The 20,596-nt window shown below is 41.0% G+C and overlaps 3 protein-coding genes across 4 annotated transcripts; all 3 read left to right on the top strand.

The window, feature by feature from the left end:
* The first annotated feature begins 1,119 nt into the window (after nucleotides 1-1,119).
* LOC146557433 (uncharacterized) lies at nucleotides 1,120-20,166 on the top strand. Its single transcript, XM_085247252.1, has 6 exons — nucleotides 1,120-1,334; nucleotides 1,516-1,716; nucleotides 16,201-16,334; nucleotides 17,989-18,025; nucleotides 19,440-19,512; nucleotides 19,597-20,166. Exons 2-6 carry the CDS (start codon nucleotides 1,570-1,572, stop codon nucleotides 19,686-19,688), a joined length of 483 nt encoding a protein of 160 aa, XP_085103378.1. The 5' UTR covers nucleotides 1,120-1,334; nucleotides 1,516-1,569; the 3' UTR covers nucleotides 19,689-20,166.
* On the top strand, nucleotides 2,030-3,245 carry paqr8 (progestin and adipoQ receptor family member VIII). Its single transcript, XM_085246700.1, is given in 2 exon segments — nucleotides 2,030-2,638; nucleotides 2,641-3,245. Coding segments are annotated over 2 exon segments (1,062 nt in total). The 5' UTR covers nucleotides 2,030-2,181.
* On the top strand, nucleotides 5,248-13,727 carry LOC146557434 (sterile alpha motif domain-containing protein 3-like). Of its 2 annotated transcripts, none has more exons than XM_085247250.1 (10): nucleotides 5,248-5,384; nucleotides 6,411-6,495; nucleotides 9,166-9,280; nucleotides 9,615-9,803; nucleotides 9,888-9,975; nucleotides 10,831-10,992; nucleotides 11,104-11,313; nucleotides 11,781-11,946; nucleotides 12,794-12,873; nucleotides 13,027-13,727. In XM_085247250.1, the coding sequence occupies exons 2-10, from the start codon at nucleotides 6,414-6,416 to the stop codon at nucleotides 13,327-13,329; spliced, it is 1,395 nt and encodes a 464-aa protein (XP_085103376.1). In that variant the 5' UTR covers nucleotides 5,248-5,384; nucleotides 6,411-6,413; the 3' UTR covers nucleotides 13,330-13,727. The 2 variants fall into 2 exon arrangements, with proteins under 2 accessions (XP_085103376.1, XP_085103377.1); XM_085247251.1 differs by lacking the exon at nucleotides 5,248-5,384 and adding an exon at nucleotides 8,736-8,945.
* Nucleotides 20,167-20,596: the final 430 nt, after the last annotated feature.

Here is a 20,596-nt window from a genome sequence, read left to right as displayed (position 1 = left end):
GCACACGGCCATAAACAATCAGAAGAGTCTGTTCAGTGACAGGTTGCTTCTCCCAAAGACAAGAACTAACAGACTTAAAAACTCCTTTGTCCCACACGCCATCAAACTGTTTAACTCCTCTCTGGAGGGGAGAGGGAGGGGAAACAGGAGGACAAAGGAGGGGGGAACAACTAAGCTGTAGTGCCTCTTCACCTCACTGTGCAATACTTTTTGTGCAATACTTTTTGTAAATAGTCAACAGTGCAATAGACTCAATACTTGAAATGTGCAATTCACTTGTATTTTTATTTTTTATTCCTATTTATTCTATTTATCCCCTTTGTATATTTTATTTATATTTGTCTCTGTATTTATATATATATATATATATATATATATATATATATATAATATATATATATATATATATATATATATATATATATATATATATATATATAAATATAAATAACAGTTCTGTAACTGTAACTTCGGTCGTTGCTGTGCTTTTTTTGGAAGTCGAATTTCCCAGAGGAACCCACCCGAGGGATTAATAAAGTTCTATCTTATCTTATCTTAACTCCCTCACCAAATACAATAATATCTGTATAAGTGGTCTTATGAGTCTTGTTACACTCACTGGTTAGAGTTTGGGTGTGAGGGAGAAACCATCATAGACATTATAAAGGTGGGAAACATGGCGCTTGGACTAATAAGTTCAACTAATAACAGCAAATAAGACCTGATTTTGGTTAAAGATGTTGGCCACATAAAGTTGGACATGTGATCACCTCAGGTTACCAGGATACTGTCACATTCTCATTACGTCTGAGTGCAAACCGCCTTAGTGCAGTGCGCAGTGCAGACCAGTAGATGGAGACACACGTGCATGTATACGGTATGACTTTGGCCATGATGTGCCTTCAGTCGTTTAAACAATTATTGTCAACTTAATAATAATTAATGATCACAAACAAAAACAATCCAGATAAAAATAATAACAACACGTGTTTTAATAAGTGTGCCGATAAACTGGTCTTCTAATGAGCAGGTGAGTGCAGACACCGCGGGCACACTGAGCTCCGGAGTGTAACAGTCACAGCCCTCAAAGCGTTGGCGACTACATTTGAGGGCGTTTCTGGTCACTTTGACCCCGCCCACCCCTCCGGCCTCTCAGGTCAGTAGTTTGAGGCCTTTTCCCTTCGCCCTGCAGCGTCGGAAACATCTCGTTAAACCAGCATGTGGTAGTTCTCCCCCTGTGTTTGTATGAGAAGAAGCGCTGCTGCACACGTCTTATTCCACCTTCTTGGAGTGACGCGTGAGTCCAGACGGGCAACAGGTGTCCTGTGTTGCAGGTATGTTTCTTTTTTCTGTCGTCATATAAATGCATATATGATGGAAGAAGTGCAGTCTATTTTTTCTGTGTGGCTCACGGAGCTTCTTCGTTTTAATGTTGAAAAAAAGAGACGTTTTACCCCTCTTTCCCTTTTTTTAATGCGGGGTTACCTTGGACAAACTTGAATGGGCTCCTCACAGAAAGCGGCTCAGGTCAAAAGGCCGTTCAGAAGCTCTAAATGGGTGCTGGTGTTCATGGTCAAGGGGAAACAGAGAGGGGGCCAGCAGAGAGGGGCGCACCCTTTTAGGAGGAGATTCAGAAGCTGCGTTCTGGATGGGCGGGTGTGCGTGCTGTCTGCGGAGGTGCTGGGTTGCTTTGTGACAACATTCCTCCCACCACAGGTGGGTGATGGTTACAGGTTTGACTGCATAGCTGCTTTTCCGGTGCACATGACACAAAAAGAGAAGAATGTCTGGCTCACGTAATTAAAGGTCTCCTGTTGGCCGTTTTTCTTTTGGCGACTGAAAGCTCTTAATTGGAATGTCACAGAAGTCCAAGCCTGGACCAACAGTGGAAACACTGCCAACTGCAGCGGCTTGGTTCCAGAGTTTTCCAAACCAGTCTCTGTTGGCATGTTTTTGGCTGGTTTTGTGAGATTTTTGATCCCCTCATCTGTTTTGTTTTGTATCTTATCCCCAGCTTCCTGCCGCTGATCCACATCTAAAAATGTCTTCTGAATGTGACATCAAAGCGCACCGCGTGCTCCCGTGAGGTTTAATTTAACGCGTTGAGTCCTCTGCTTTAAAGCCTGCATTAATCTAATCTCTCCCACAGGGTGCTCTGTCCTCTGGTTCTTCATCATCAAGATGTCGACTGAGGTTTTGCAGCGGCTCAGCACCATAGCACTGAGCACCAAGCACCCGCGTCGTCTCCCTCACCTCTCAGACTTCCTCCCTTTCTCTTTACTGCCGCCCAGCCCCACCGTCACTGCCTCCCAGGTACCCAGCCTGTTCCGGGAACCCTACATCCTGTCAGGATACCGTCCTGTCCAGCAAGACTGGCGCTGCTACCTCCTCAGCCTCTTCCGGAAACATAATGAGTCCCTGAACGTGTGGACCCACTTGCTGGCCGGTCCTGTCCTGCTGCTCCGCTGGTGGGCCAATGTAGACACCCTGGGGTGCACCTTGGATGACGTTACCTCGCTACCTCTGCTCCTGTTCTTGGTGTCATCTCTCACATATCTGTACCTCAGTGTGGCGGCTCATCTCCTGCAATCTCACTCCGAACGCGCGCACTACTTCTTCTTCTTGGACTACGTGGGTGTGGCCTGTATCAGTATGGGTGCTCGCTCGGCCACTATTTCTACGCGTCTGAGCCAGCGTGGCGAGAACGCATTGGGGTAATCTTTCTGCCTGGCGCCGCCTTCTTTGGGTGGCTCTCCTGCACCGGTTGCTGTTACGCCAAGTTCAGGTACAGGTGGCCATATCCACCTCAGCGTAAAGTGTGCCAGCTGATCCCCACCGGCCTAGCGTACGTGCTGGATATCAGCCCCGTAGCCCACCGCCTGCTCACTGTCTCCTGGTCACAGGAGCCCTCGCTACCCTTCCACGCTCTCCAGATTGCCTGTTTCCTCTTGTCTGCCCTCTTCTTCTCTTGCTCCATCCCTGAGCGCTTCTTTCCAGGCAACTGTGACTTTGCAGGCCAGGGTCATCAAATCTTCCACGTGCTTCTGTCCCTGTGCACCTTGTCCCAGCTGGAGGCTTTGTTCCAGGACTACGCCCGGTGGAGGGATACAGTGGTGGAGTTATTTGGGGAGCGGCAGTTGTGGTGGGCGTGCGTATCCTTCCCCGTCTTGTTCGTGTGCTGTATCCTGACGGCGCTGATCGCAATGAGGCACATGAGCAAGGCACTGCAGAGTAAAGACGAGTGAGAGCGCAACGAAGAAAAATCAAAGAGCAAATCATAATTATTTTAATAACAAAACCAAATACATATATTTACTTTTGTCTAAAAGATTCAGATAAAGGACTATCTTATCACGGAAATACTTGAAGAATAAAATACTCTGAAACGTCTTCCGGTCTGGTATATCTGAAGATTTAACTGCTGATTCATGAAAGAAATAGTTGCTCTAATGTGCTAAGTACAGCTGAGTGAAGTTTTCCACAGTGAGTCACCCTCCCATGTAACTGGTCACAGAGGCTCAGAGTAATCCAGGAGCACGATAACCTAAAATCGTCTCTGGATGCTGCTGGAAACGTATCGAGAACACAAACATTTATACTGTACATCACGTTCAGAGAAGATCAACTTAACGCGCTTTTGTCCTCGTCTGAAATTCACGTGAGAGACCAGAAACACAATAAACTTTGGAGGTTGTGTGGAGCGGGCTGTGAGCGACGTGTGTTTACAGGCATTATAATGGAAGCTAAACACTATATCTTGTCGACCCTGTTTGTTCCCATTGAGGAAAGTAGGTTATTGTATCTGAGGTTTCGGCCATTCTTTGTTCCGCTACACAGACTGTATGTCGAGCACTTTGAGGCTGCGGCCGCACCTTTTGTATCTATTATGTGAAGAAAGTTTCCCCCTGTGAGAGTTTACGGGACGGCCCAGAATGGGAGCGAGTCAGGCTCCTTTTAAAGGGATACTTCCACATTTTGTGAGGCTCTGCTGCTCCAGTTTTATTAGAAAATTCATGCCACCCTCATTACTATCAGCTTATCTCAAAGAGGAGGGAGTCGACTTTGTCCAAAGGTAACAAAGGTCAGGTTCAGTGAGTCACCACTTTATATGTGGTTGTTTGACTTCTTAGAAAAGGATGGCATGAATGAAAAGTTGCGGTTGTTAACAGGCTTGTGTGCTGGACCCTGGCTGGGTACGGTGGTTTCCTCTTGTTGGGTTACTTTTGAGGTTGAAAGTCCACGTTTAGCAGCAGTGAACAATATTTGATTCCTTACCTGTATTCATTTGATTGTGAGTGCACTGGCTGTCTAGCATGTAGACTTGTCTGTGATAGGTTAGCTCAGCTCTGTCCCACACTCAGAAAAATTAGGGTTCTTAAATGGTTCTTCTGATGTCTCTATGGTTCTTTAAAGAACCATCATACGTCAAAGAACCTTTTTATTTTGAAGATGGTTCTTCAGCTATTACAAATGGTTCTTTAAAGAACAAAAGGTTCTTCATCCTTAGCTATCTGAGTTTGTTGGTGTAAAATGGCATAAATAATATTCACTTTAATGAGGGTGTGAATTATACTGTGTGTTTTGTTTGTGTGCGGAGGGGGGGGGGGGGGCAGATGGTGGGATACTGAATATTCAAATTAAAGTTAGAAACACTTGCTCAAAAATATTCTGGTGGCAGGGGTGGGGGCCAAAGCCTGAAGACCCCCAGCACCCACCCTGCAAACCCACTGATCACAAATAATGTGGTAACAGAATATAGAATTTATTATTAAGCCGTTTATGAATATGGTGAATTTATAAATTAACAATCTAAACAATCCATTCGGGGGATATTAGACAGATTCAGATACTGATCTATATCAGATCTCTCTCTCGCGCGCGCTCTCTCTCTCTCGCTCTCTCTCTCTCTCTCTCTACACACATATATATATATATATATATATATATATATATATATATATATATATATATATATATATATATATACAACATATATCATAATGATAATACTAGTTACTGTGAGCTTTACAAGCTAACCAGCAGTATGTAAAGTCAAATTATAAAATAATATAAGTAAATAATAATTGCACATGTGATCTGAGTACTTGTTTATCACTGCGCAATTTATTATTATATGTGCCAAGCCAAATAAATGACAGGGGGAGAGAGAGAGACATGGAGAGTGAGAGAGACGTTAGAACACGTAGTACAACCAAAGGGAGAGGGGGGGGGGCAACTGTAGGGATGCGCATGCGCACACAGATCGCGCGAGCCTTGAACTTTCTAACGGAAAGAAAACTTTCTCTCGGACGTTGCCAGTGGATAACAGTCTTCAGTACCTGCTGGTCTTTAAAGGATTCTGGATTCCTGGACTGTTGGAAAAGGTAAAACATTTTCATAAAACCTTTTTATTGTTTTGTTTTTGTTACTCGTCATTGTAGCTTGCTGTTAATGTTGTGCTAACAGTAATGGTTAGATACGTTAGCCTTTGACGTTAACGCAGTTTAGTATCTGGTATAAAGAACTGTTTTCCTAACAAAACCACTGTTACAATTAAGTGAAGGTGCTCCCAAATAATTTGGCCTGTAAAATATGTGGCTATATTGCGTGCTGCGTACATAAACTAATGTCAGCTAGACAGATATTAAAATCAATAATATGGTTAAAGTCACCAAAATGGCGCCTGAAGCCTGTTGTGTGAGCTCTGTGTCTGGTCTAGAAACTCAGAAATTCAGTAGCCTGTACTTTGAATTGTGGAGTAGCTGTATAAAATACAGCAATACTTAAGTGTTTTGAATAAATAGAAATGTGACACATGAGAAGTTGTGTCTTTGACTGTTACTGTAGAACTTATTTTCAGAGTAGTTGACAAATTATGCTCCAGTCATTTGATGTTACCAAGATAATGTCCGTTTTTATTATAGTTAAAAAAAAATTATGTACATTTCATTTATCCAACATCATATATTAGGCAAAAAAGAGGTCATTATACTAACAAGACCAGATAATCCAAAGCATAAAATTATCAATATTTATCTGAAGAAGGCTTAAAAGTTAGACTAAACGGTGGTATAGTGGTTAGCGCTGCTGCCTCACAGCTAGAAAGACTCTGTTCAATTCCCAGGGTCAACCGGGTGCCTTTTTGTGTGGAGTTTGCATGTTCTCCCTGTTTCTGTGTGGGTTTCCACCCACAATCCAAACATACATATCTGAATGACGACCCTGCCATGGACTGGCAACCTGTCCAGGGTCTACCCCGCCTAAAAAAAACAGCTGGGATAGGCTCCAGCACCCCTCCGATCCTTATGATGATAAAGCGGCTTGGAAAATGAATGAACAAAAAATAAATAAATAAGTTTTTGATGTCACAGAATAAAACAATGTAATGGAATTTTGTTTTGTTTTAACAGATCATGGCTCAGCAGTGGACTGCTGGAGAAGTATCTCTTTGGCTTGGGGAAAATGAATTGGCAGATTATCAACAGGTCTTTGTAGGTGAGCATTTCTATGGATGTGCCATATCAGTGTCCACAGTGCTCCACAAGAAAACCAACATATGAAAAACTGCTGAAACATCAACAGATATACCATGAAAGTGAATGTGGATTCTTCATTGTCTGCGGACTAGAAGACTGTCCCAGAAAGTTTTTGTCTGTGAAATCTTTGAAAAATCACATAAGGAAGAAACATAAATATCAGAAACAAGGATTAGAGTCTGCCCCAGACTGTGACCCTGTCATCCAGGAAACTGTTGAATTTCCCAGATCATCTGAACGAACTCTGAGTGAACTTGTAGAGAACTTTACAGAGACTGTGAGAAAACAACTGGCATTGTTTTCCTTGAATCTTCAAGAGAAAAGTATTGTAAATAGAAAAGTTCAAACATTTGTTCTTAGTGAAGTAGAGTCACTTTTCAAGTATTTTATTGAAAACTATAGGGAGATATTTTCTAAATGTTTGCAGACTCTTAATTTTGATATATCAAGTTTTCATTATATTGATGACAATAGTTTGGTAGAACATTGCTTCAGTGCAGTCAGCAACGCATATCAACTAGACAGATACTGTGTTGAGAAATTAAACTTGATTGAACCTGTTGAATGTATCCTGGGAATAGATCCTTTTACTGGGAAACAGGACACTTTTCAGTATATTCCACTTCTAAAAGTCTTAGAATTAATATGTAATGATCCTAACATTTTAAGACAAATTTTTAGGCCAGAATCCCGTGCTCCTGAAACCTTAACAGATTTTAGTGATGGGAAAATTTACAAAGAAAGTGATTTTTTTAACACAGACAACCCACATTTGAGAATTCAGTTGTACAGTGATGAATTTGAAGTTTCTAATCCATTAGGATCAAAGAAACGTCTACATAAAGTGTCTGCATTTTATTTTACTTTGGGAAATATTCCACCAAAAGACAGATCTGTTTTAAGACATATTCATCTGTTGATACTTGTCAAACATAGATTGGTGAAAACATATGGATTTGAGAAAATATTAGAACCATTAATTTGTGACCTACAGGTTTTGCAAGAACGTGGATTACGATTAAAATTTGAAGACAGACAGTACTGCATCAAAGGTGGTCTGGCCACAATATCTGCAGACAACTTAACCTCTCACACACTTGCAGGTTTTAGCTGCTCATTCAGTAATGGTAGAATATGCAGGTTTTGTATGTGTCATTACAAGGACCTGTCTAGGATCATTAGTGAGGGAGATTGTGTTCTTAGAACAAAGACTGTTCATGCATACCATCTGCAATGTGTTGAAGATGACCCCCACTGTAGGTCAGTGTATGGTGTAACTGGCCCATGTGCCTTCAACAAGCTGTCATATTTTGATACCACAAATGCATTCCCACCTGATTTAATGCATGATTTTCTTGAGGGGGTCATTCCTCTTGTTTTGAAGTCTGTTGTAAAAGCCTTGCACGAGGACAAAACCGTTACTATCCAAGAGGTGAATGACAGCATAAGGACTTTTAGTTTTGGACAGAATGACTGCACCTCCAAACCTGCTCTAATATCTGAGAAGGTAGCACTGGATGGAAATATCTCTGGAACTGCTGTTGAGAAATGGACATTATTTAGGACTCTGCCTTTCCTCATAGGCTCCAGGATTGAAAAGGGTAACAAGTTTTGGCAGCTTTATCTTTTGGTTCGAGAAATAGGAGAGATTATTCTTGCTCCAACCATCAGCACTGACTGGATTAGTAATCTACATGAACTGATCACTTACTTTTTGACAGATTTCATCAATCTGTTTCCTGGTGTGTTTACACCCAAGCTGCATTTTCTGCTACATTATCCTCAGCTCATCCTTGATTATGGGTCACTCCGCTCTCATTGGTGCATGAGGTTTGAAGCCAGACATCAATATTTCAAGACAGTAGCAAGAATCACCAATAACTATATTAACATTTGTCAGACTTTGGCAAAGAGGAATCAGCTTCGTCAATGCTGGGAGTGGCAGCCTGAACGGATCATCAGGAGCGATCATACACAAGCAGCAGTTAATAACTTATCACTTCAAGAACTTCCAGTGAACTTGCAGATTTGTTTGCAAAACTTGGAGACAGCCGTTACTGTGGATGAGAAACTCTGGACAAGTAAATGCATCATTTTAAACTCTGTAAAATATGCAGTTGGAGATTTCTTCATTTTGGAACTTGTGCATGCAGAGCAAATTCCACTGTTTGTGAAAATAGTCCTGATTGTGTATATCAGGGCCAACTGGTTTCTTGTTGGAAGACTTTTCACAACACTGGAGTTTATAAGACACCTTCAATCATACCACATCAGAGAGACTGATGATCTGTTGATATTCAAGCCTGGGGATGAGGTAGACTTTCATGCTTTGGACGCATACAGATGTGATGGTCAAGACTTCATTACACTGATCCACCGACCTTTTAAGGCAGTCCATACCAAAGTTAGGTAAGATACATCCTAAACCATGACTTTTTAGTTAGGAGTTGTCAACCACTGTTAAAATGATTTTAACCACTTTTTGGCTATTCCACAGGTCTGTCATCATCTATAGACACTAATGAAGTCATAGCTGTTTTTTTAGTAATGTTTTATAATATTTTTAATCTTTATCTTTGACATGCTCATTTCTGTTTTGATCGTGTCTTATTGTTTTTCTGTGCCACAGACAATGAAATCGATGGATCGACACTTCTGCAGATGACTGAAAGAATGAGTGAGCGTCTTTTTCCAAAAGTGAAAGACCAAGTGAAATTTTTGTCTGCTGTAGAGAAGCTGAAAGAGTGAGTCTTAAGTTGACTGGTTGATTCACTGAATTGTACATTCATACAATCCAGTGTTTCCCCTCCCCTAGGTTTATGGTGTTGGAGGGTGGGGGGCAAGGGGTTGACGCAAGCCCTGTTCTGTTTCTCCAGCGTTGATGTGCATCACACACCCATTTACTTTCAAATTGAAATGTCACAGCCACTCTTACTCTCTGTTATGATTCTGTTTCTGTAGTTCAGCAGCTGTTATTGTACGTTTTAAATATGCGGATATTCCTGATGCAGGACACAAGGACACGTATATTCATGTCTTGTAACAAACTCTAAAAATACTTCTTACTTCTTCTTGCAGTGGAAGGCAACACAAAGAAAAGCATACTGTGTCAGCACTCCAACCTATGTTTAACTGCAAAGTGCAGTTTCCTCCAGCTGTGCTCACTGCGTTGACCAATAAAGATGCAGCACTAAAGTCACCCACCAAGAACAGACTCAAAAACATGCTTATTCAAGCACTGTTTGACCACTTGAGTAATGAGACAATGTAAGTCTATATATAATTAAGATTTGATTCATTTAAAATACAGTATGTACATCAGAATTTAAGTTCATCATTCAAAATTTGCAGGTATCCCTCTCATGTGCAGTATGTAGAGCTTCTGAGGACTGTCCTTCTGAGTTTTCCTTTTTTGAAGGAGAGTTATGGCTCTGGATATGTAAGTATTCCTGAAAAGCAAACATTGATACAATTGTCCAACAAATTGTCTTTGAATTGCCCAATTATTGGCTAATGAGTGTAACATGCTAACATTTTCATTGCTACATATTCAGAGGTTATCTGTTCCCTTGTGGCCACTACAATACAAGTATTAGTATTGTGATTTTTGAGGCAGATGTCGTGCAGTATGGTCAAACAATAAATAAAATATCAATTGCTCTTTTAAATTAATTGTTTCATTTCTCTGTGAATTCTCAAGTGAATGGTGTGAAATTCAGCATTATATTAGCTCTGTTTGCCTTTGTATCAGGATAGTGTAGTTTTTGTATTTAAAAAATTAAATTTGAAAATAGGGCAGGGATAGCTCAGTAGGTAGTGTGGTTATCCCATGATCGGAAGGTCGGGGGTTTGAATCAACTGAACGGCTACCCTGAGGTACCCTTGAGCAAGGTACCGTCCCTACACACTGAGTGAATGGGTTAAATGCAAAGAGAGAAATTTCCCTGTGGGGATCAATAAAGTATACATTATTATTAAAAGGTAGAGGTATTAACATATAGACTGAAAGATCATGACGAGTATGCTTGTAGGACATATTGCCATTAATACTTTATCTACCTTTTATAGTGTATTTAGCCAATCTAAAGTGCTCCAAACCTTTATATCATGTGTTCGATCAACTCCTAAGAGTTAAAGAAGAGATCTGTAAATAGGAACTAATTAGGTTATGACATGATTACAGCAAACCTACCAGCTTTATGTCACTCAAAGTTTTCTGGTAAATGTCTTGCATAAAGGGAGGACCTAGTTGCACCTATTTATGAATAATTAGTTACATTTTTATCGTTTGTAGGATGCTCTGCATGAGTCTCTCAGGAACAAGTTTAAAAAGGAAAGAAGACCACTAGTAGACGTAGAGGAAATTGAAAAAATGAGACAGAAATACTCAGTTCCAAATTCAGGAAGAAAAAGATCATCAGATATCCAGCCCTGTATCCTTTTGAAAAAAACCAAGGCAAGTTAAATATGCTCAATGTTTGTTTGCCATTTTAAATTGTACATAAAAGTTAAAAGTATTGTTTGTTTGTTTTTTCTCTCAATATTTGCTAAACTTTTTAATAACCAGGATATCAATCCTCTTGACGATGGGGAGGATGAAAGGAGCACCGACCAACATGTATCAGTGATTAAGCAAGAGTGCCAAAAAACTAGGCCAAATGTGGATGTCATTCAAACGCACCTCAGGAAAATACAGAAGTACAGAACACACTACATTCTTCAGCATACTACTGAAGAGGTTCTACGAGAATTCCCATGTCTCACTATCCCTGTTGTGGTGAGTGTTTTATCAAAAACTGCAGCAAAAAACAACAATAACAATAGTGCACAGCAAAAACACGAATATGTACTGATGTGCTGCACATTTATACAGACTTCTAATAATCATGTACCTACAGGACAGGCAAAGTGACTGACTCAGCAGATTTCATGAGTAATAAAAGTACACTAACAGAACACTAACAGAAATTGCCACATTGACTATGTCTTTCTCTTTGGTTTTATTTTCATGCTACAGGATAATTTTGGACTAATCTGATGCCAATGATAGTTTTTTGGGAAGAATAGTCTAAACATCCCTTTTGCACAGCAATGTGTACTTGAGAATTAAACTAAACAAATGCAAAATTATAATTTCTTCTCTAATGATAATTGATGTGTGAAATAATGATTGTTCTGGTTTGCTATATAATGGTATATATTATGGTACAAAGCTAATATGTATATGTTTATCCTTTATTTTAGCTTCTTGAAGAGGCTTCCATGTTACTTAAAACTGATGTGGACAAAAAAGTAATCCGAGGATTCAGTAAGTTGGCAGCGAAGCTTGTGTCAATAGCCCCAAACAGCAACCTTAAAAGCCTCTGCTTAAAATCTGTTGATGAGAGCCAGACAGACACTGAAAGAAAAGGTGAGGGCACTTGGCAATAATGAGCAAAAACAATTTTAACTCCTATCTCAGATACCACTTTTTAAGGTTTCACATACAGCACATTAGTAAACACAGTGTCCCTTACAACAGCGGTCCCCAACCCCCGGGCCTCGGACTGGTACCGGTCCGTGAGTCGTTTGGTACCGGGCCGCGAGAGTTGAGGCTCAGGTGTGAAATGTATAGTTTTTCAGGGTTTTTATCGGTTTTCAGCGTTATTTTGTTATCGTTTTTATCGTTTACTCTGTTTTCCTGGGTCTTTTCACGTGTGTTATGAATAAATTTTCTTTTTTTCGGTACCGGTACTAGTTTTATTTTGTTGTATTTATCCGCGACACCTTAAAGGCCAGTCCATGAAAATATTGTCAGGCATAAACCGGTCCGTGGCGCAAAAAAGGTTGGGGACCGCTGCTTTACAATATCCACAGACTGACATTTCTCCTGTCTCGTCTCTGCAATGATGTACTTTAAGATTTAACTGATATACCCTCGATGCTATATGTATCTCTATGAAGATTTTCAGTCATTCACACAATGTTTATCTCAAAAAATGTTCAGTGGCAGCTAGACTTGCTCTGCAAGTTCTTTAGGACTCAAATTATTTAAAGCTAGCAACTTACAGAACTGAACAACATTTTGGGGGTTTTGTATAAATGCTTAACATTTACACTGAATTACACTGAAAAGTTAATTAGGTATACATTTACTGCACTAATGCTTATGTTCTGCAAGACATTCAACTCCTGATAAAGGCACTCATATGGCCTTTACTGCTTTGTATTAACAAAATTGGCCAGAAAATATTTACATATTTCTCTTTATTTTTCAGGTCAGATGGTAAACACAGCTGTTCTTCTCCTGCCATCTATTTTCAAAGAAAATGCCTCTCGTCTCTTCGTCATAAATAAGGTAAATTTATATATTTTTTGGTATGGTGAGAGGGGGGGGGGGTCTTGAACAAATCCAGTATTTTACAGGAGTTTTATACTTTCATTGGGACAGCTGTTGTTTATACTTATTTAAACTATACTCCTCATTTCAAGAATTTAATTTCTGTTTCAGGATCCACACAGCCCGATACCTACAATCGTACTCAGCAGCAGTGACGGCAAGCCCTTGAGTGATTCAACTGAGGTCAATGTCCAGATGGATGGACAAAAAATGATTCTGGACAGTGGGGAAATGGACATTTCATTGGCGATGGGTATTGTCTTCTCCCTGTACCATGTCTACAATGTTGCCTATCCAAGTGAACTAAAAAAGACATTTTGCTTTTTGGAGGCATTTGTTCTCAACTTGGGAACTCTGACTACACCTGTACCAGTAGCTGTGCAAAGAGTGGCAAATGCATTAAATATCTCCTAGATTGCCAGCATAGTGCAGGTGAGAGACTGAAATTGTCCCAGTGTGGACTAACAAAGGACCATGAGTCCCACATTAAACTTAACTTACATAACTTAAGGCTGCAGTTAATTGATAATTTAAATAAAAAGATTGTTCTTGAAATAGTCTTACTGAAAATGCAAACATGCTGATAAAAATGTGTTGTTTAATTGTCTGTTATGAAAGTATTGCTATTTCTAATGTAAAAATTGTTTTTTTATCTATAGTATAATATTTATATGTATTTATAGTAAAGATATTTAATTATTACTGTTTAAATGACTTGTATGCTATTATTAGTAGTGGTGTTGTGCTTAGCATTAAAATGCCTTTTTGTCTTTTTCTGTAATACAAAGTGCCAATAAACCATTAATATATGTGCTTGTATTTATTTTACCCTACTCAAATTCAATTTATGATACATTTTATTTTGAAAGATTTAAAATGGTTCTTTAAAGAACCACCCAAAAAAGGTTCTTTAAAATGGTTCTTTTAAAGAACCATTTGAAGGATCTTTTTAAAAATGGTTCTTTGAAGAACCATTTCTTTCAGTGGTTCATTGAAGAACCTTTAAAGGTGCCCCAAAGAACCATTTCTTGATGGTTCTTTGGGGCACCTTTAAAGGTTCTTCAGTGAACCACTGAAAGAAATGGTTCTTCAAAGAACCTTTGTTTGAAAGGTTCTTTGTGGCACCAAAAAAGGTTCTTCTATGGCATCAGTCTAAAGAACCACTTTTTGTTCCAGTTGGCACCTTTATTTTTCTGAGTGCAAAGCAGATTCATAAAGACTCTGTGCTGATTTCTCCTTTGGATGGGTCTTTATGTCTGTTCACGTTTCCTGTGCACAGTAAACATGCTCCACGTGACAAACTTCACACTGCATCCTTTAAAAGTGCTACTGGGCAGGTTTTGTAGCTCTTGGGCACAACTGGGCCTTTTTCCCAAACGATTCTGAACTTGTTCGATCTTTCTGCTGGAAGTCTCAGGACGAAAGCGATTAAGTATATGTAGTTTGAAATACATCACCTAAATATGTGTCCCAGCAGCCTGTTCATGAGCTCTGTATGCAGAGATTCAATGATAATGAGTAATCTTCTACACTTAGTATTCTTCAAATGGAAGCGAAGAGAGTTATTTGTTTGCTGCATTCGTGGCTATGGTCCAAATACCTGAAATGCTGTGGAAGAGTGGCTGTTGATTTCACTTTGTGTTGCTGAGCATATCTCATGTGAATATCAGCAAAAGGAAAATTGCTGAGAGGTACAGAGCGGGGCTCCGGGAGGTCATCGTGACAGGATGGGGCTGTTAAACAGGTAATGGGTGTGGGCGCGTTGCTTGGTGTTCGTGTCATTCCTCACAAAGATATGCGAGTCGGGGTGGTGAGGCGAGGACGTGTGGGTGTTGTGCAAGTGCTGGGGAACACCACTGCAATTCTCTGAATACTTGTTTATGTCAAACTTTCATAAAGGTGGCATATCCTGTTTGTGTGTGTGTCAAACTGGATCATATGTGTTGGACAAATGTAGGACCGTCACTCGACTGTACTGGAACCATTAAACACTGTAATTCCACACCATGCTCTGGTTATACTTGCTGCCTAACAGGAAGTACCCGTTCATGTGCGCAACCATTCAGCTGGTCTGATAACTGCTCCAGGAGTTACTCTACGGTATGAGCCCTTAGTCATGAAACTAAGTCTTGACCCTATTCAAATTAATCTTTGTAATTCCACGAGCACAGCTGAGACTGCAGCCTGCAAAAGCACAATAATCCCTTCAGTCTGGATCCAGGTCCAGACAGTGCTCTGCATTAGAACAAAGATCCTTTTTTTGTCTAATACACCCTTTGTGGGAATAATTTCACCTGCCAGAGCCAATCAGCTGCCGGTACAGTGAGAAACATGGAGAAGCTAGCATGTGTGTGTCTTTTTGTGTACTGTATATCCTCTGAAACCCCAGAGTCGACAGGATTATATAAAAAGTCTGATCGCACACATCATCGCATCACTGCTAACGTCTTTGCTGAAAACCTCATATAGGAAATAAGCTGCTTATCTGCTTTATGTACTCTACAGTTGCACTGCAAGCCACTTTGCAACCCCCTCGCCCAAACCACCACCACCTCCTCCTCATGCCTTGACCCCGTCATGATGGTTCTGTGCTGGGATCTTTCCACATATCCCCAGAACAGAGCCATGTCACCGACAAAATACAGCACATTTAAATAACACGTTTCTTGTGCCTGTGGCGGTCCTGAGTTAAAAAACACAAAACACTGTATTACCATAGTTTGAAGATGACTGTATAGTTAAAGTGCGTAAAGATTAGAGGTCGAAGCAGCTGCTGGCCTGTGACCACCTGCAGTGTTTTCTAGGAAACAGCTGCTTTTGTTTATTATCGTTTGTACACTACAGCTTCCTGTATCGATTCATCTATTTTATCTTTTAAATAAGTCAGACAGGAGTTTTCCGATAAAATGCACATTCCAGCTTTTCTGGAATGCGTAGGCATGACAGACGCAAGTGTTATTCAGAGATAATGAACGAGACAATAGGTTGTTTATGGGCTGTGCGAGCACCTCCTTCATAACAGACTGGATAACTGGTCCCTCCCTAACTTGTTTGAATGCTTTGAGCCACATAAAGCAGAGGCAGTTGAATGACTGCGAGCAGCTGGTGACAGTTACAGAGCCAAGCAGCACGCGACGTAAGCTGTGAGCCCTTTAGTTTTATTTTGCCTTACAGTGTATAGTTATGGTTCTTTCACAGGAGTTTCACATAGCTAGGATCCACTGTGTGCACGTGAACTTTACTTCACAGCTCCTTTAATGTTGTTGTGTTTTTATTTCTTTATAGGAGACTTCAAGAATGGCTCCAGTTGGGATGGTCGGTGTACTGGGTTGGTTTTCTCCAGAGGTGGGCGTCATCTCCCTCGTCGCCTTCCTCGTCCTCAGCGTCACTCTTGTGGCTCTTTGTGCCAAGTGTAACAGGTGAGCAATGTGTGCCGATGAAATGGGACATCCATTCGGGTGCTTTTGTCTCTTTTCCTGTTGTTTACCTGCTTAAAAAGCTTGGAATATGCTGGGAATTAAAGGAGCCAGGAGCAGAGTCCGGGGACCTGACCAACACAGTCTGGTTTTAGTTGGCTCTCTTCATTTTCCTGTAGACTTTGCTCACCATTCATCACTCTCCCAAAGCTTGTCAAACCCGATAGCTGGTTTCTGATGAAGGGTGTTGCCCGTTGAAAGAGGAAGACGCAGACACAAATCACTCTGTGATCTGGCAGCTGCACCAAATGGGCTGGGCTCATAAAGCGTCACTACCCTAATGACCTCGATGAGGTGTGTGTGTGTGTGTGTGTGTGTGTGTGTGTGTGTGTGTGTGTGTGTGTGTGTGTGTGCGCGCCCTGGCGGGAGTTTTACACACATTAGTGTGTGCATGTGTTTAAACGCCCATCATTGTGGTTTACATGCCAGACATAACAGTGACGAACTGCGAGGCGAAACAACACTCGTATCACCTGCTGCTTTTTCATTTAGAAGAGTTGGACTTGAACAGGAACATCACGATGAGTGGTTGTTTACATAAAGCGTGGCAACAATCTGGCACCAATATAATTTATTGTTTATTGATTGAGTTGTGTACATATGGTCTCACATCCTCACAGGACTGATACATGTGGAAATTTTAGAACGATAGATGATCAGATCAGTGCGTGATCTTAGACAAGCTGCTTTTTAGAAACCCACGAGGCACATCTGGAGAAAGCCTCAACTCCTCGAGACACATTTCAGTGCAGTCAGACGTCTTTGTTCAGTCCCAAAACCTGAGACAGGTCGAGCAGAATCCAGACTCCAGTTTTACCAAAGTACATTAAAGCTTTCACAAATTTGTACCAGCAAGTCCAAATCTGGCCTGAAGTCTTACATTTCCATAGACTGTATATAAAAGATGGGACATCTGCATGGGTGTTTTTGCCATCACTTTCTTTGAAACTGGACATGACGAGAACAGTCTGGATCTGGATCTGCTAGCAGCGTTTCACTGACACATTGTTAGCCACTGGTATAGTTTTCCATGGTTTTTGTCTTTTCTGACTTGTTCTGTGGAGTTGTCGCCACCTGCTGGCTACTAGGAAGAATGCAAGTGTAACAAACTATGAAGGACAATTTTTCTCAAAGCAATCTGAAACCAGTCCGAGTGATTTTGACGTTTTTCCAGAGAAGCTAAATTTCCAATTCATTTTATTCTGATCAAAGTTTTTCATGAGTTTGGCCCGATTCAAGCAGCTAAATGAGGAATGTATCCTGCCCTCAGCTGAGCTTAGCTTTAGCCCTCGTGGTCCAAGCAGCCCTCTCAGATTTGGGGCTGGGCTGTGAGAGCGTGCACACAGCTGTGGACAATGGGACTGGTAAATCTATGCACTTATAAGTCGTGGTCGATATGTTTAATGAAAAGGTAGAAGGAGAGAAAAAAACGATGACACATGGACAGAGTTTTGAGCCATAAAACAAAAATGGCACATTGGCATGTAAATAGGACTCTGCTCCTTTGTTTGCACTCTGTGTGGATGAGGAACAAATCTACAGCAGCATGCCATCATACGGCTTAATGACCTCCACTTTTCCTTCTTGTCGTTTACAGGAGCAGCAGCAACGCCTATGACGTGAGCGGAGCAGTGGTATGAACTGGCTCTTTGTTCTCTCTCTCCCATCAGTAGAAACTAACTTGCATGCAGTACCTGCCACAGTTCATTAGTTTCCAATTATGAGCCATAACTGGCTAATTATGAAGAGTCAAAAGGGAGGCAGAGACAGTGATGCTGGCTCATTAGAGCCAGGCTGGGTGGGACAGATGAAAATAATCGATTATGTGACAGAAATCATCTTTGTTTTTATCTGAAATCTCTACAAAAAGACTTTTACTGCATATGTGGAGCGCTGAAATAAAGATGCAAGGCAAAAACTAATTCATACCAAAATCCAGAATACTAATGATTACTTTCAGCTGTAGCATTTGCTCCTCTGTTTATTGCATTTGCAGGATGTTACTTAAATGATTAAATGGAAACGTTGATGTTCATTCAAATATAAAAACTTCAAGGACTCCACGCAGCCTTCTCTAGTTTTTACTGAGAAACGTCACAATGAATGCAAACTGGCAGAGACGAACGCAGGGAACAAAACAACAACCAAAAAGTGAATAAAGACTTATTTTAGTTCAGATGAAAGGGAAACAGACGTGCGCTGCCTCCATTTAAAAAGCGAAACCGCTCTTTAAAGTGACGCAGGGAAGCGCTGACCTTTTGTTTCCAATATCACAGCGCTGTCTCTGCAGATTAAGACTGACCGCTGCTGTGCAGTGTCAGGAAGAGATTAAGATTATTAAAGCTTTTTATATGTTCGTGAGAGTTACCTGCAAAACCCTGATTGGATTAGGATGTTTCAAAAAACAATCTCAGTATGCTGCAGTGAGCTTAGACAAACACATTAAACCGTGGATATGTGCTGATGTGTTGGAGGGCCGGCTGTCAGCAGAAGTGCAGAGGCAACGAGGCACAAAAGGGCAAAATAACCAAATTAGCGCTTCATTTTAAACCACCCAAATTTACCATGAAAGGTCAAGCAACCATAATACCACCACGACCACTGACTCGCCGTGACAGCCGCAGACGTCTGCGAGGGGAAAGCTCTTTTGTTGCTACGCTGTGGCCAGTAATCTTACTTTGTGAGCGTCGACAGTGAATTCCACTGAGTCGACCACGAGCTCCTCTTAGACCAAAGTCTTCCAGGGACGAGTGCGAGGCCGTCCGTCCACCAGCTGGACTCGGTTTCTCTCACACGCTCCTTCTGTCGGGACTTTGGTTTAGTTTTTGTTAAATAAATAAAGACGGGGTGTTGTTCGTTTCGCGTTGTTTAAATCATTTGGGAACCTGGTAAGGACCACGTGATTTTTCTTACATGTTTTTATGGCACAAGATAAAACGTTAAAAATTTCCAGAGTGCAAAAATGCCAGCTCACTTCCTGGTTTCAGGACTCATTCCTACAGCACTCTATGTCCTTGTTGTCCTAACTCTGGTCCTGCTCCATCACAGTATGTTGATGGAAGAGGAGGAGGAGGAGGAGGATCCAATGGAACAACTGCCACACAGTCGGGAAATGCGTCCGGTGAGTTCACCACAGATTAAGACATTTCTGTTGCATGTAAATGAACATTTGCACTTAGATTTTCTTATCTGATTTTTTTCCCAGACCTAGATTCTTCAGGCTCCACATGGAGAAACCACAAAAACATGCCTCCACACACACTCTCGACACAGAGGCCGAAAGCAGGAACAAATTAAACAATCAGTTATACTCCTGAACACTAACCCCAACCACACAACACACCCCAGAAAACAGAAGCTCCCAAGAATCCGGAGGAGGGACAAATCATCCACAACATCCCGCTGCAAAGAAACCCCAGTTTCCCACACTTGATCATATCCCAAATGCACAGATGGACGGGAAAAGAAGAGGAAGGGTAGGAGGGAAAGTTGGCTCTGTCCTGTGCCAGCTCGAGCTACCATCCATACCTCGTCTTTAACAAATCAGACCTTCACTTATTTGGATGCTGTTTAATTTCCTATAGTCTTCATTTTGGAAGCCTTTGTAGAAGTCTGGATTCTGTAAGCTGAACTTTCCTGTCTTTGCCTTTAGTACGTCCACTCATCACATAGAAAATATAAGCAGTTATCTGAACTGATTTACTGTGAGAGTGGTAAAATCGAAAACTCTTGAAGCTGAGAAATTAAAGCAGTCCGTCACAGGCGTATCTATCAAGTCTTTGAGCTTATTTCACTCTGACTGGTGCTCACTGGTGTTAATTTCAATAGCTGTCATGTGTGTTTAGCTTCAGAGTAAGCTGGGAAATTACACCTGGAGTGTGTTAACTACACTCAGAACAGGGAAACGACCAAATCATGTAATTGTTATGAAGCTCTTTTCTGATTGGTTTAAATAAGTGTCACCTGTAGTTTTTTTTTTTATTACAGATCGTATTTTATCAGTTTTAAAATGTGCTGTCTCATTGGCGCTAAGAAGATTGAAATCATATGTATCCACAGATTCTCATGCTAAGGCTAAAGACTCACCAAGCCTTAAAAAACGCCCGCTAAAGCTAATAACAGATTATATCACATTTACTTCATCTCGGGGTTCAGGGTGCTTGCCTTATTTCTGGGCCTGGTCTGGTCTTCAGTGGAATGAGAAA

This window comes from Mchenga conophoros, linkage group LG15, assembly GCF_057382185.1.
Source record: "Mchenga conophoros isolate Kocher_MC1m ecotype Shallow Benthic linkage group LG15, M_conophoros_male_GT1.1, whole genome shotgun sequence".
NCBI lineage: Eukaryota > Metazoa > Chordata > Actinopteri > Cichliformes > Cichlidae > Mchenga > Mchenga conophoros.
The sequence above is the reverse complement of the archived record's forward strand: the minus strand, read 5'-3'. Positions and strand labels throughout refer to the sequence as shown.